Raw genomic sequence first — 14,114 nt, 5'->3', positions numbered from 1 at the left:
CCCCATCCCGTTTTTACTGATCTGCATTAGATGGTCTTTGGAAACTGTAACGTTCATGGTGCTCATGATAGTGACACTTATGCAGTATGTACAATGCGCTGAATACATTTATTAGCAATAGAACAATAATGGCTTATAATGAATTTTTAATGATGACAAAAACAAAATTGTGACTGTGGAGAAAAACTCTGTACATGTGTAATTATTAAAAATGTAAGTAAAATAAAGCAAACGCTTAGCATGGGCAGTCAGTCTAGAGGAATTCTGGGTACTCGGAATTCCAAGGGTAGAGCAGATTGCAGGTGCTCATCAGTCAGGTTGGAGGTGGCAGTATAGAGGAGTGAATGGTAAGACAGGAGTGTAATATACATTGTGCTATAGGATGTGTCCTTTTCTATGTATGCTGTAGACAGAACCCCTGACAGATATGCATTATATACTGCATTTATGGGATGTCACTGACAAGCATCTGTTCAGGACATCTGTGAGCCCACAACTGCTATTTCAGGTATGTGTGGATGCTGGTCAAGTGAACCTCTGGATTTTCTAGCACTGTACAACCCACCATGGAATCTGACAGCTTTTGCACCATTTAGTGTTAATGAGCAGAGCTGAGCACTAGAGATCTCAGGTTTGGAGTTCCTGAAGGAAACAACATGCCAGTAGGTAACTGGCCCTGCCAGCATCCAGCTTTAACCCAAATATGTATTTTAGGTAAACTTAAGGAAAATGCTTTTAACAAGCATGCAGCAGGATCTAATCAGCTTCAGCACAAGCTGTTTGTGGTGTGCACGCCAATAATATGTGTCTGTTGAGTCATGTATGTGCCCAAAGCTAAATGTATCTAGTCATCATGCTAATGCGTATTTACTTATTGTCATGTCTCTGTCTGTTGAGATCTGTTCTATCTGAAACTATGCAAGAGCATTTCCTTGCTTGTAGACTTGTTGTAGATGTGTGTCTAAAGCTTACTAACCTACACTTTGTGTTTGCATGTGTAAACAAGAGCAAAGTGGCTTGCCATTCTTGGACAATGATGACGAAGAGGAAGGCTACTCCTTCCAAAACGATAATTCTAAATACACAAGCTCCTCAGATTACATACGAGGTCCAAGAAGCTCTGAGAGGGAACACATTCCAAAACGTTCTGAGGAACTCTCCAGCAGAATGAATCCTAGCCGCATCTCCTTTGGTCAAGTCCACTATGACAGCAACGGGTCAAAAAATTCCAAAACCCCTGATCAGTGGAAAGAGCCTGGTCGTAAGGATCAAGTGCAGTTTCCATATAGGAACCCTAGACACTCAGCAGAGAGGAGTCCATGCCATTCGAGTGGCATTGAGGCAACTCCCACCCACGACAAGGATAAGGTCCGCAAAGATGAGAAACTCAGAAGCCACCGAGAAAAACACTGCAAGCACCACTCTGATCGGTGTAGGCGCTCCAGCTCAGATAGTGATGACTACCCAGAACATTGTGCTAGAGACAAAAGAAGTCGCCGTTCACAATGGAACCAAAATCGAGAACTCCACCACCACCACCATCACCATCGATCTTCTAATAATCATTCGTCTAGGTTGTCGAGTCACGATTTGAGAACAGGTACTAAATAGATGATAATAGCACAGAGTTTCCTGTAAGTTGTTATTGTTTTTGGGAACTAGACCGTCTTAAAGGTCTATTTAGAACAACCACGCAGCTTTAAACTCAGCATGGTTGGTTGGTGAAGGCTGCAAATTGTGCCTGCTCAATTTACTGACAAATGACATTGGAATCAATGTTTGGGAAAGTTCTAATAACACAATAGCTATTAGCAGTCTGCATTTTGGCGGACCCTATTTCTCTAATCCCAGTGTAAAAGATTAGGTCATGTGAAATTGATGTGGTCTTTCAGATAAGTAGTCTCTTTTTGTACTTCTTTGTTATCAGATTCCCATTCATAGTATGGATTGTTTTGTTTCCTTATATGCTCTCCTGACAATCACTTTAAAAGCCTAGCTTATGGTGAACCCTCTTATGTGTTGCTCTAACCACCAAAAGGTCTCCACAATATATAGGTCATACACTATATGACCAAAATCTTGTGGACTACTATCCATCACACCCATGAGCTTGTTGAACATCCCATTCTAAAACAATGTGCATTATGTGGAGTTGTGTCCCGTCCCCCCATCCCGCTCCCACCCTTGAGGCTATTGGACACAAGATTTTAGAGTGTGTCTGTTTGAATTTATGCCCCTTTTGCCCACTAAGGTCAGGTACATTACGAGAAGACCCGGCTTGCAATTGGTGTTGCAATTAATTCCAAAAATGTTCCATAGTGTTGAGGTCATGGCTCTGTGCAGACCACTCAAGTTCCTCCATGCCAAAATTAATCAAACCATATAAACCCTTTGTGTATAGGGGCACAGGCATGCTGGAACGAAAAAGGGCCTTCCCCAAACTGTGGCCACCATGTTGGAAGTGCACAATTGTCTAAAATGTCTTTGTATGCTTTAACATTAAAAGTCCCCTTTAATGAAAACACCCTAAGTCAATCTTTAGACAAAGGGGGGAACCATTTGTTTAAGAAATATAGTGGTTTGTCCTTTGCTCATGTCCAATAAAAGAAAACCTTACAGGAAAAAAACATTCCATATTCCAAAGTTTCCATATTAACCATGTCTGTGCCGTGGTATTAACATTGTCATTTTAACAGTGTGCTCATGGCTTTTTTTCTTGTGGTGTTTTTTGCAACATTTTCTATATGTTTGCACAAAACCTAATAACACTTTTCAGGATCAAATGGTTTATTACAATTAGGACATCACTAGGGTGGCCCAGTTATTGTAAAGACACTATATATTAGATCTTCTTAAACAGGGGTCTCCATACCCCTTGGGATCACGGGATCCAAATGATGGCTATACGCGACTGAATCTCCTGAATAATGAAAAAAAATAATTAAATAGGATTCGCCACATTACTGAGCCAAAAAACGAAGTGGAGAGATCGACTTTTTCATTAACATTGTCAAGAACTTTACCTCAACCAATACCAGCAACTTTAGGGTTTTAGTAGCCAAGTGCAGAAGGTATACACCATGGTAAAAGATACAGCTGCTTAGCCGGGTAGGCTGTGCTTCTTCAGTTGATGTTTTACATGTTTGAAAGAAGTTTTCCTTTTGGTCTGTTATACATTACAATTGAAGGAAATGAGTACTGATGTAAAATTGTAGAAAAGTTATTTTAGATAGTAATTGTGCTTACTGACAAGGAAATAAGGAACAGTGCCCAAAAAATGGAGCTAGACCACCTGTCAATTTTCTACACTCATCCGAGACTCTGTTAGTGATCATTATGAGGGGTTCCCACTACCCATGTTGGATTACACAAATGTAGGTGGGAACACACAAAACTCCCAGGGGGCAAGACCAGATAAATACAAAGAATGTGAAAGATTCACCACACAACCGGACTGTGGAAAACATTGTTTGAAATATTTTCTAGTTTATTAAGCAACACAGGATGCAGTGCTCTTCGATGTTTCTGTGTTTAGCTGTATCCTGTGCCATGTAAAAAACTAACCAAAAAGGTTTCCACAGTCCAGTTGTGCAGTGAATCCTCCACGTTCTTGGTACTTCTCTCCCGCAAAGACGAACCATACCAACCCCCAGCCAAAGTAGATGACCTTGAGAGCGGAGATCCATCTAGAGCATTTGATATTTATTGGGACAGAAACTGTCCGGAGAAAGGCTGGACGATATCACTAATGGAGCATCTAAAACATAGAAGAAGACAGGAGCTCACTTAGCCCAATAATAGCTAATATATCACTTTTGTTTGGAATGACCCATAAATCCTTGCCCTTTGTTCATAACAACAATACTGGGATTGCCTCACAATGGTGCTCATTCTAGTCATTGTCATTGACAGTCTAGGGACTTTTTTGCAATCAAAGCCAGGTAGAGAAATCCCCTCGGAATTTTTATAAAGAACTCATCAAATGACAGTGCAATCTGATAGCTTAAATCCTTTTATTGGAAAAGAAAGTAAAGCGTTCAGATTCTATTTAAGTACCAAATGATAGGTTTATTTGTACAATCGGCGTCATGTGGAGTTGATGAGGTGAATGTTTTGTTTTTGTTTCGCATTGGCTTTATGACGGTTCTCAGTAAAGTGTGAATCCCTGGAGACACTCTACAAATAAGCACCTTCCCTTTACCAGGTGACGTCTGAAAAAGGCTGTTTAGATAGCGGTCATCTAAGTACTCTGGCTTTGTGCCAATACAAGGGGTTCTCCGTTTGTGAGGGTTTCATTTACGCTGATTCAAAATACACTTTCCACCCCCAGGTTGGCCATTTTGCTAAACTGACACAATGAAGCTTAAAATCTATGTCTGGAAAAAATGGAAAAAGCAATACATGCACATTTCTCTGTGATTTTATCAAGGGAAAGGGCTTTCGGGAGATGTAATGTTGGTGTCATACCTACATCAAAAGGAACTAAGCTTCAGGCAGCAGACCCTAGAAGAATTTTGTGTCACAAAAATGATGTCACAGTAACAAAAGTCAGGAATAATTAAATAAGAAAAAAAAACTTACCCTTGCAGTGGGGATATGCCCGGACTGCAAGGGTTAAGTGCTCATTTTGCCTAGGGGGCTATAATAAAGCTGTATTACTCATCTAATCCTTACTCCTGCGGCTGTCAGCTCTCACCTGGCTATGGAGTGGCTCCTGCTCTATTCTGGCTATGGAGTGCATCCAGGAATGTCCCTCAGCATCCTTAAGTAAAATGCAGGTCAGTGGACCTGCATAAAACGTGATGCCATCAGTAGCCGCCGGAGCCCAGGGGTAGCCCCACTGGAAGGGTAAAAGTTTTTTTTTTTTCTTAGAGTTATTTAAAGCAAAAAGACACATTCTGACTTTAGATACACTCTAAGAAATAGAAACAGAGTTAGCTGATCGATGGATCAGAAAATATTTAGCTGGAGTCTAGGTGTAATATCAATGGAATTCTCAGCTGGCTTCTAGTTAGGGCAGACAGGCTCTTGAGTTGAATATTACTATGCTCACACCAGTATGTAATAAGAAACCAATCTAAGAATACACATGACCCCTTCTTTTATATTTTCTGTGCAACAAGGTGAGGACACCAGGCCAAACTTCGACATAGACCCCCTGCACTGGAAAATGGCCGAACTGCAGGTCCAGAGCTCAGACCAGCTCTTACGGGATGAAGAACTGGCACGCCGATTGCAGGAAGAGGAAGAAAAACGTGTAGTAAGTGAGCATGCTTCATCTGACTAACTTCTTCCTGAGAAACTGCCGTCAGTAACGTCATTTATTTTGAATGTCTTCTGCAGGCAAAACTGAAACGGCATGACCAGCATGAGGACTTCCGTGCAGCTCAGGTCGCACAGGATGAAGTAAGAACAAGTTTAACAACTAATATTTTTCAGGCCTTAGTTATGGATGTGTTTTAAGGTGACCACACTCTGAGTAGACAACCTTCTTGAAGCTGGTCATAGATGTAGCAATTTTCGTCATTTTGAACCATTTTCCTGCAGCCGGGAATCACAAATATGATTGCAAGTAATTACCAGAACTAAGCAATCTACCACCCACAAATTTGATTGACCACCAGAATTTGGTGGATTGTGACGTTAAAGCTGTTTAGTAAATTGATAGCTAAAAACGACAGCATTTTTTGGAAGTCCATTGGATTTTTCTGCCTTGTTTGATTGAACAATTTAAGTCCGGTTTTCTTGCAGTTGATGGAAATCCGCATTTTATGTCTAATTTCGCCTAAAAAAAAAGGAATTAAAAGTTTGACTCTATCAAAAAATCTGTATGACCAGCTTAAGAACTAGCAAAAGCTATGTAGTGCGTGATGGCTGATTGGATACAAGTGAGGTCAAAGTCCCAAGTTCAAATAGACTGTGTTGGCTCTTAATGATGCAGTGTGCATCACCTTAGAAACTAGATGATTAGCTTGCTGCTTCTACCTGTGTTGTTTCCAGTTTTTGGTCATTTAAAACTCCAAAAGCCGCAAAGATTTTTCCTTTGCGCCCGCTTTTCCAATTCTTTCTATATCGATTTTGGAAGCATCCTGACAAGCGATTGCTTTCCCACAAGCCTATTTGGTGAGGATTTTTTACTGAAGTGGCCTGTTTCTTCATGCATCCGGTAGTGTCCCGCCTTAAATGTACTTACTATTCCAGTAGAATGTGGATCCTATTCTTAACCTGATCCTGGCTGTGACTTTACTCTGTCAAAACATGTCTGACTGGTCGAAATCCCTCAAAAGAGATCTAACCCTTGCTTATTGTACACAGTGAGCAGATGGCTGTACCTTTTAAATTTCTGTTGATGGTTTGCTGGAAGCCTCCTGTTATATCCCTCACATATGTCTCATATCCGTACACATGCTTAGAGCACTTTGGTTAAAGTGCTGGACTGAGAACCCATATGTGCAAGAAGTGTTTGGTCCCCACGGCCTTTGAAGGATAACTCTTCACACTGACTATTGATAATATCAAGGATGCTACTGGTTTTACAAGGGCCCATCATCCTCAGCTGAAGAAGAAGCCTAAGAAATAGACTGCAAATTCCTTCCCCTTTTCCGACTATTAAGAAATGTTCCTTTAATTTCCCACCCCTTTGACTTCCTCATTGAGACCCTGAAACTTGGTTCCTAGTCTGCCCGCAATGTCTGCAAAATTCTCGGACAGATTCTGACAAAATTCTCAGACAAGCCTTCTTCTGCTTGTAGGAGCATCTCCACTTTCCAGAGTGGAAGGACATTTATTAACCTAAAGGTTGAACTCGATGGACTTGTGTCTTTTTTCAACCTGACTAACTATGTAACCTTTGTGGATGCTTTGACAACTTGCATCTCCGACGCTTGAGTGCAGAAGGTGGTATCCCAGGGCCACAAACTGTAGTTTCTCTCCCTATCCCCTCCTTAGTTTCCTCACCTCCAACCTTCCTATGTCACCGCACAGATTGGCACATATTCCTCCACTGGCTTGTATTTTCAATCGCATGTCGGCTCATAGCAATTGAAATTGCCTGAAAATCGCAGAGCGAGGCATTATGCATGCTATACACTAGGCTAATTCCCTGTAATTTGGTGGCTTTCATCAACAAAGTGATTAAAAGTAAGTTTTTATCATGTGGTTGTTTGAAACCAAAAAAACATTTGAGGTTAAAAGAGTCAACATTGCTGTGTTTGTGTTTATTACAGTATTTATTAGCAACTCTGTAGCTAGATAAACTGCCTATAATGAAAAGAGTTAACGTACATCTAAAGGCTGCTGTGTGGCAGTCAGTTACGATCTGATGCAAGAGCCTTATCAATTAAAAAAAAAATGTACTTCCCTTGATTTATACAAATCTTTCTTCGTTTGTGTCTCGCATGCTCCCCCTCCCAGACACTGCAGCTCACAGTGGGAGGGTTCCTGCAGCACAGTCAGTTTTTCCAATCCAGAGAGCAGTTGGCCGGTATGGGTGTGGCCAGATGCTAATTTAAAAGCTGCAGGCTTATGAAATCAGCAGTGACAATGCCGATAGCCGCACCCCCCTGCAACATCTTCTCGTCCCAATGTAGTGCAAGCAGGCACAACACTGCTTTGAATTCAAAAGTAGCGCAGGAGCTTCATCCACCCATCACAGGAAGCTGCATTAGTTGACCTTTTAATAGTATTTGTAGGATTTTGCAGGGCAACTAAGGGAAACCGGTAAGTACAGATGCATCTTTAATTGAAGCTGATGTTTATTGTGGGCATATTAGCTGCATTCTGATTAGATATGTGAGACTTATCACAGTAATTCTCTTGTTTGTCTTACATTAGGAGATCGCAAAGTACATCCAGAGGCAGGAGCTGAGAGCCAATAGGAGGTCGGAGGACCTGGACCTGCCAGGGGACAGTGATGATGACGGCAGCATCTGTAGCTTCTCCGATAGGAAAAGCATAGGAATAAAGGTAAAGTCACATCGATGGATAATTTTCAGGGCCTGCTGAATCCAGATAAAGGTTTAGAACTTTACTGTGCATAATGTATCTGCTGCTCTTCTAAAGGGATTGAGCAGTATAGAAATAAACCTAATGCAGTGACCTAGGAGGGCAGGAAAAGCAGGGTGGACTTGGTTCTTCCAAATAATGGTAGCGGACCTGTACTGAGCTTGAACTTGAGGAAGTAGCAGGTTTACTTTATAAGGAACCTCAAGGAGTTTATATAGCCCTGATCACCCCTCACCCGGCATCATCCCCCCCTCCCAATCCACTGACTGAGCTCATCAAAACCCCTGTACCTCTATGTGTGGGGGGATCATATGACCCCCCCCCCCTCGGGTATTCCCGCTGTGGAGTACTCGGCTTCTGATTGGCCAGTCATCATCACATGGAGAATGGAAGGTACATGCAAAGCTCTTGGCAAGTTTTCACTTTGTAAATACAGTACGGTCAAGGAGGTGGGCAAGGACCATGCCACCAATGAGACCAATTAGGCCAATGAAGGCATGGGGGGCAGCTCTGAGGCTAGAGTGTCAATACCAGATACTCAGATACTCTGTCCTCATTGCAGCTCAGTGAAGCTGAGCCGGATTAAAATCATAGACTTAGCGTTAATAAGCTTCTGGCCTGTGTGACAAGTCAGTGGTTGGGCAGCAAGGTATACTCGGTGATGCTGAACCTGCACTTTTACCAGTCTTCCCCTTACTGGGCTGACTGCCTATGTGCCTTTTGCCATCTAGGCGCCCACACATCATAGCTGTAGCAGTTTGCCCCCCTTACCACTAGTGATGCTCTTTAAGCTTTGTTCAAGAAATTCAATCAAATCTGATTTTGTGCTTTTTTTAGTTTCTTTGGGTACACACATGTTGTTTCTTGAAATGGGGGGCATAGATCTGCTTCCAAGTGTGGAGGTGCACTGTCAATTTCAAACATTAGTTGGTGCCTTTTGGTCACTAGTGGAAACCTTGCATGACAAGAAAAGCGGCCTTTGCTGACCTCAAATGCTACTGACCTGGCTATTAAGCTAACCTTCTAGCTTCTGTACTATTGTTGACCCAGAGCAAATGTGTAGATCCGCCCTTCTGTCCATCGTCTGAATTTGCTGATCTATATGTTGTGGGTCACAGTGGCTTTGACAGTTTAATGATAGCTGGGGCAGTTGGCATTAACAGAAGCAAGGCTGCAATGACCTGGTCCATAATTCCGTAATGACCAATTCACTTTAAAGTAGAAGTAAACCCAATAAGTAAAATCATTTATACATTTTAACCCGTGAATGTTCTTTCAGAAGTCATTTTAAATGCTTTGAAATCTGCAGCTTTTATACAAATTATACCTGTGATCCTGCCATGAGGGTTCTTGTTCAGGGACTTCCTGTTATAAAATGGCAATGCCCTGTCCTTGTCTTCCAACTGTGCTACTGCCTTCTCACCCTGTCACAAGAGCTACCGACGTTGACTACAAGTGGCAGTTTCCAGTTTCAATGCACATTACGCAGGCATGGTCCATTGACACCATCATGAAACCCACCATGAGAAATGCCTTGCAGCCATTACTTGAGAGCATGTAAACTGCAAGTAGCTGCAAAGAGGCTTCAGGAGATCATCAGCACTGAGCTGCAACAAAGGATGAAATCATGTATTTTGTAACTAAATAATGGCAATGGTTTTTGGTACACAGTGCTTTAGCATAGTATAGGTCATTCATTTAGGGTTTACATCTATTTTAAGGGGTTCTGAGATCTGATCTGCAGGTTCTAATTATGACTCAGTATGGCTTGTATGAGCACCATTTAAACACCTGGCGAAGTTTGCAGGGCCTGCTTACCTCAGATACCTTTAACCCTTTGTTTTTCTGAGCTCTGTCACCAGTTCTGCGTCCCGACTTATCTCAATAACCAGAAGACGTTAGACAGTTTCCTCTGAAGCCGCGCATTGGGCATGGACATTTATAGATCTATAGTTACAATTTCTGTAAAAGTCTGTTCCCTTTGCTCGTTAATAAGTAACCACATTGCTCAGCTAATACAAAGCAGGAAGCTGAAAATAACCCTGCACATTTGAGTTCATGGGGGAAACGTCGCATAATTGATCATTTCCTCTTTTTATCACCATGAGGCTTAAAGAAGAACTCCAGTAAACACTGGTTATAGCTTCACTTGCCTTTTTCATGGTGTGCGATGCTTAAGGGCAGGTTCACACTATCTCTGTTTGGGCTGCACTGGCCGTTTGTTCCAGCACAGCCCAAAGGCAAGACAAGGCAATTTGCCTTGTCATGAATGGGGCTCGGTTCACAACATAGAAAAAGTACAGCATGCAGTCAGATACGATACAGCTGCATTACACTGCAGTGAGCCCATAGAACTGAAGAAATGTCACATTTTAATAAAGGATAATCTCTGCATGTCGCACACAAAGATGAGTTCAGATATCAATGTCTCTTTGATATGTTTATTGAAGGGTGTCACAGCATGTCATTAGAAGCTGAAGCTAGCGTTTCGGGACCTCGCAGGGAATCTTCATCAGAGTGACATAGTGACGTCACTATGTCGCTCTGATGAAGGGTCCCTGTGAGGTCCCGAAACGCTGGCTTCAGCTTCTAATGACATGCTGTGACACTCTTCAGGTCACTAAGTCCCTCTGATGAAGGGTCCCTGCGAGATCCCGAAACGCTTGCTTCAGCTTTTAATGACGTGCTGTGACACTGTAAATAAACATATCAAAGAAATATTGATATCTGAACTTATCATTGTGTGTGCCGGGGACCTGCCGAGGTTTTCACAACGCCATCCATGTGATCACCACAAGCACCCCCATCATTGGAGTGCGGGTGGTTCTTGGAAACATTTCAATAAAGTTCTACCAATAAAAAAAAAGACAGTACAGTGTGTCTCAATCAAGCGTGTCAGCACTGTTTGGGGACATGCACACCAGCAGCACTTGCTGGTGTGACGGTACCCTTAAACATGAACTCCATAAAAAAAATTTGGGAGCTATAGCACTAGTCACACAAGTTCCCTCTAATGAAGTATCTCCTATGTTCTGCTGGTTACTGTAAAACACCCCTTCAGTGACGCTGGCTACCCCCACAGCTGCGATCTTCACGCACTGCAGGAATGACAAATGCCGCTGCCACTGTGAAGCAATAGCGCCATCCCTCTTCCTGTCCCCTCGTCCATGTTCAAAATGCCTTGTATTATTTTCCCAGAATGCAAAGACTTTTCTGAATGAGGGAAGGTGACTCTGTCATACATCCACCTCTTGTTTATTCACAGGCCCCTGGCCCCTGCAGGGTGAATGAAAAAAAAATGTTCTCTTATATGGCCAACTTTACCCTTTACAATAAGCAGTTGTATCCCTATTTATATTTCATTGCTCCTACTTGTAACTCTGTATATAAATATTCAGAATTGCATAAAGCTTGAAGAAGGGATCTAAGGAATTCCAAATGACTAAATTTAGCTAATAAAGGGTATCATTTCGGTGGTTGATTGATAAACCATTACCACAAGGAACAGCTCTTCAAATGAATCTGGAATTTTCTATGCTCCTCGCCTCCCATCTAGTTTATAAATCAGGCCCTATGGCTCTAAACTTTCTGCATTAATTGATGGCTTATATGGCACAATACTCTAAGTCTACTATGATAGCAATGCACCGCACTCATCTGAAGAAACTTGCACATCTGGACAGCGACATCTTCTTCTTGACCACATGCAAAAACGAACGTTTAATCCCGCAAGGACTCAGAAGTCAGAACCCCACTTTGCACGCGATCAACAGCAGATTTGTAGAACATCTGTGTACCTGGAGCTCTGAAAAGCTGCAAAACCAAATGACCACAATTTGCTACAGTCGAAAAAGAACATAAGTAAAAGAGGAAATACAGGGCACAGCTAGACTGCTGGAGAATGACACCAGTAACATGCACAATAAACTACAATCTCTTTACAAAAGACTGCAGAGAATTCTAATTCACAACAAAGAGCTTCAAAACTCACACTTAAAGCTGAACTCCTAAAAGTAAACATATCCTTGCACTGGGGCCTCCCCGCACTTTAAGAGTTAAATGCTTGTTAAGTCTAGACCTATAGAGGGATAAGTTGTACTACTTGCTTTATTCCTCACTCCAGCGCTCTCCTCCTCTCCTTGAAGCTCCAGGTTTTGGGTGAGCCCTCGCCATCTTTGCGTACAATCCAGGACTATTGGCCCTGATTTGTGCTTTTTGGACAGGCTGTGTATATTGATCGCTTCAGACAAATTCAGCAGAGAAATGAAAGGCAGGTACAGAACCAGAATCCGCAAAGGGACAAACAACCGTTAGTCAAAAAGAACAAGGAGATTAGTATAAACCCTGCAGATAAAAGGGGAACCTTGGTCATAATGAACACCATTGACTACACACAAGAAGCACACAGGCAGCTATTAAAGCAGAACTCCAGGTAACATATATATTAACCCTTGCAGTGGGGCTACCCCCACACTGCAAGGGTTAAGTGCTCATTTTTGTCTAGGTTCAAAAATAGCAAAGAAACTCACCCAATCCCAGAGCTGCCCGGCTGTGACAGTGATCCCTCCAGCCTCTCTCCTCCTCCGCTGCATGTCCCTTGGCGTATGTATATACAATGTGATGACTCGGGGACCATAGAGCGCTGCAGTGGAGGGGGAGCAATGTGGAAGGGACCAGTCTAAAATCAAGCCTGCTCGGCTAAACAAATACCAGCACTTAAGCCTTGCAGTGCAGGTTTAAAAATAAAATGTACCTACAGTTCTGCTTTAAACACTACTCGCTGCACCAAATTTTGCATCGATTGCCCCTTTCCTTTTAGATTGTAAACTCTCATGATCAGGGACTCCTCCTTACCCTCTTGTCTTTAATTGTATTGTAACTGCACTGTTTCCCTTTATTTTGTAAAGGGCTGTGCTGTCTGTTGGCTCTATATAACTTCTTTATAATAAAAAATAATAAATTACAAGCAGATCCAAATACTCAGGTATTGGAATGCTGGCATTTCTCAGGCTGGCTGCGAAATATCTTAAAGCTTCTGGTGTGTAAAACCCCAGCTATATTCAAGACACAACCCATCTCAAGATGCTGCACTCTGGTAGGCATAGCGGCTTCATCAGATTGAATCAGCCATTATTGGGGTTATAGTACAAACACTTAATTTGTCTGCCATGAGGAGGTAAATCTTGGGTAAAAAAATGACCTGACATTTCATTTTTAGGCCCCAGAGGGGGTGGACTTTGTAGAATAATGAGTAGATATGACCAAGGTTTGTGAAGATTTGTATTGCTTGAGTTAGCTGGTATGATTAGGTGACCTCATCTTGGTTTCCTCAGAATGAAGTGCCTTCATATAACCAAGGACGTTTGGACTCTGAGGGCCTGGCATCACCCACCGAGTGTCGTACACCCGAGAAAATGGAGCTGTCAACAGTGGAAGCAAGTTGCGACCAGGCCAAGTAAGATTTCACAGTCTTCCAAGTACCTGAAACGTTAAAGCCCAACGTCCAGCCAAAATGTTTTTCCTATTTTTTTTTTCGGTTTAAATTTCTATGTGTCCCCATTGGTGAGGTTTTCCTTCACTTCCTGATCCCTATGACACCTGTAAAAGAAATGGGTGGGAGTGATTGTCACTGGGACTGGAAGACACGGACTGTAATAAAAACATTGTCAGAAGTTCAAGCCTTTCCGCACTCTACTAAAAATGTGGATTTGTCTGTGTTCCTATTGGAGAGATTTCCCATGGCAGGAAATGAAGGGTAATCCCTTCAAGCAGTTTAATGCGTCCCCAAAATGTTTTGGCTGAAGTCGGGCTTGTTATTGAGGTTAACGTCACTTAACACATTGTTACATGCAGGTCATGTTTGAAAAGTAATATGGACCTTAGAGTTGTTGGGGTGGTGGCTGGACCTCCCCTCTTAACAACTCCCCTATGTGAGACTTAAACTGTAGCAAGGAAATCTCACCAATGGAGAAACTGTTCACTGGTTCTGCCCAGCAGTGTCTACTGAAATGTCAGTTTAGGGGTATTTAATATGATAAAGAACAAGCACACACATCCATTTAATGATGTAAATTTCATATCAAAGCCAAAAAACAATTCCTGAAAGAATG

The 14,114-nt window shown here is 42.2% G+C and overlaps 1 protein-coding gene across 1 annotated transcript in view; it reads left to right on the top strand.

Moving 5' to 3' along the window:
- Positions 1 to 14,114, top strand: part of LOC108783958 (coiled-coil domain-containing protein 50-like) — an 82,818-nt gene that overhangs the window by 63,538 nt on the left and 5,166 nt on the right. The window contains exons 7-11 of the mRNA XM_018552678.1: positions 1,007 to 1,600; positions 5,124 to 5,260; positions 5,344 to 5,406; positions 7,834 to 7,965; positions 13,338 to 13,459. Of these exons, the coding sequence (XP_018408180.1) occupies positions 1,007 to 1,600; positions 5,124 to 5,260; positions 5,344 to 5,406; positions 7,834 to 7,965; positions 13,338 to 13,459 (1,048 nt within the window). The remainder of the gene's footprint in view (positions 1 to 1,006; positions 1,601 to 5,123; positions 5,261 to 5,343; positions 5,407 to 7,833; positions 7,966 to 13,337; positions 13,460 to 14,114) is intronic.

Source organism: Nanorana parkeri, unplaced genomic scaffold (assembly GCF_000935625.1).
Source record: "Nanorana parkeri isolate BGI_ZX_2015 unplaced genomic scaffold, ASM93562v1 scaffold94, whole genome shotgun sequence".
NCBI lineage: Eukaryota > Metazoa > Chordata > Amphibia > Anura > Dicroglossidae > Nanorana > Nanorana parkeri.
The sequence above is the reverse complement of the archived record's forward strand: the minus strand, read 5'-3'. Positions and strand labels throughout refer to the sequence as shown.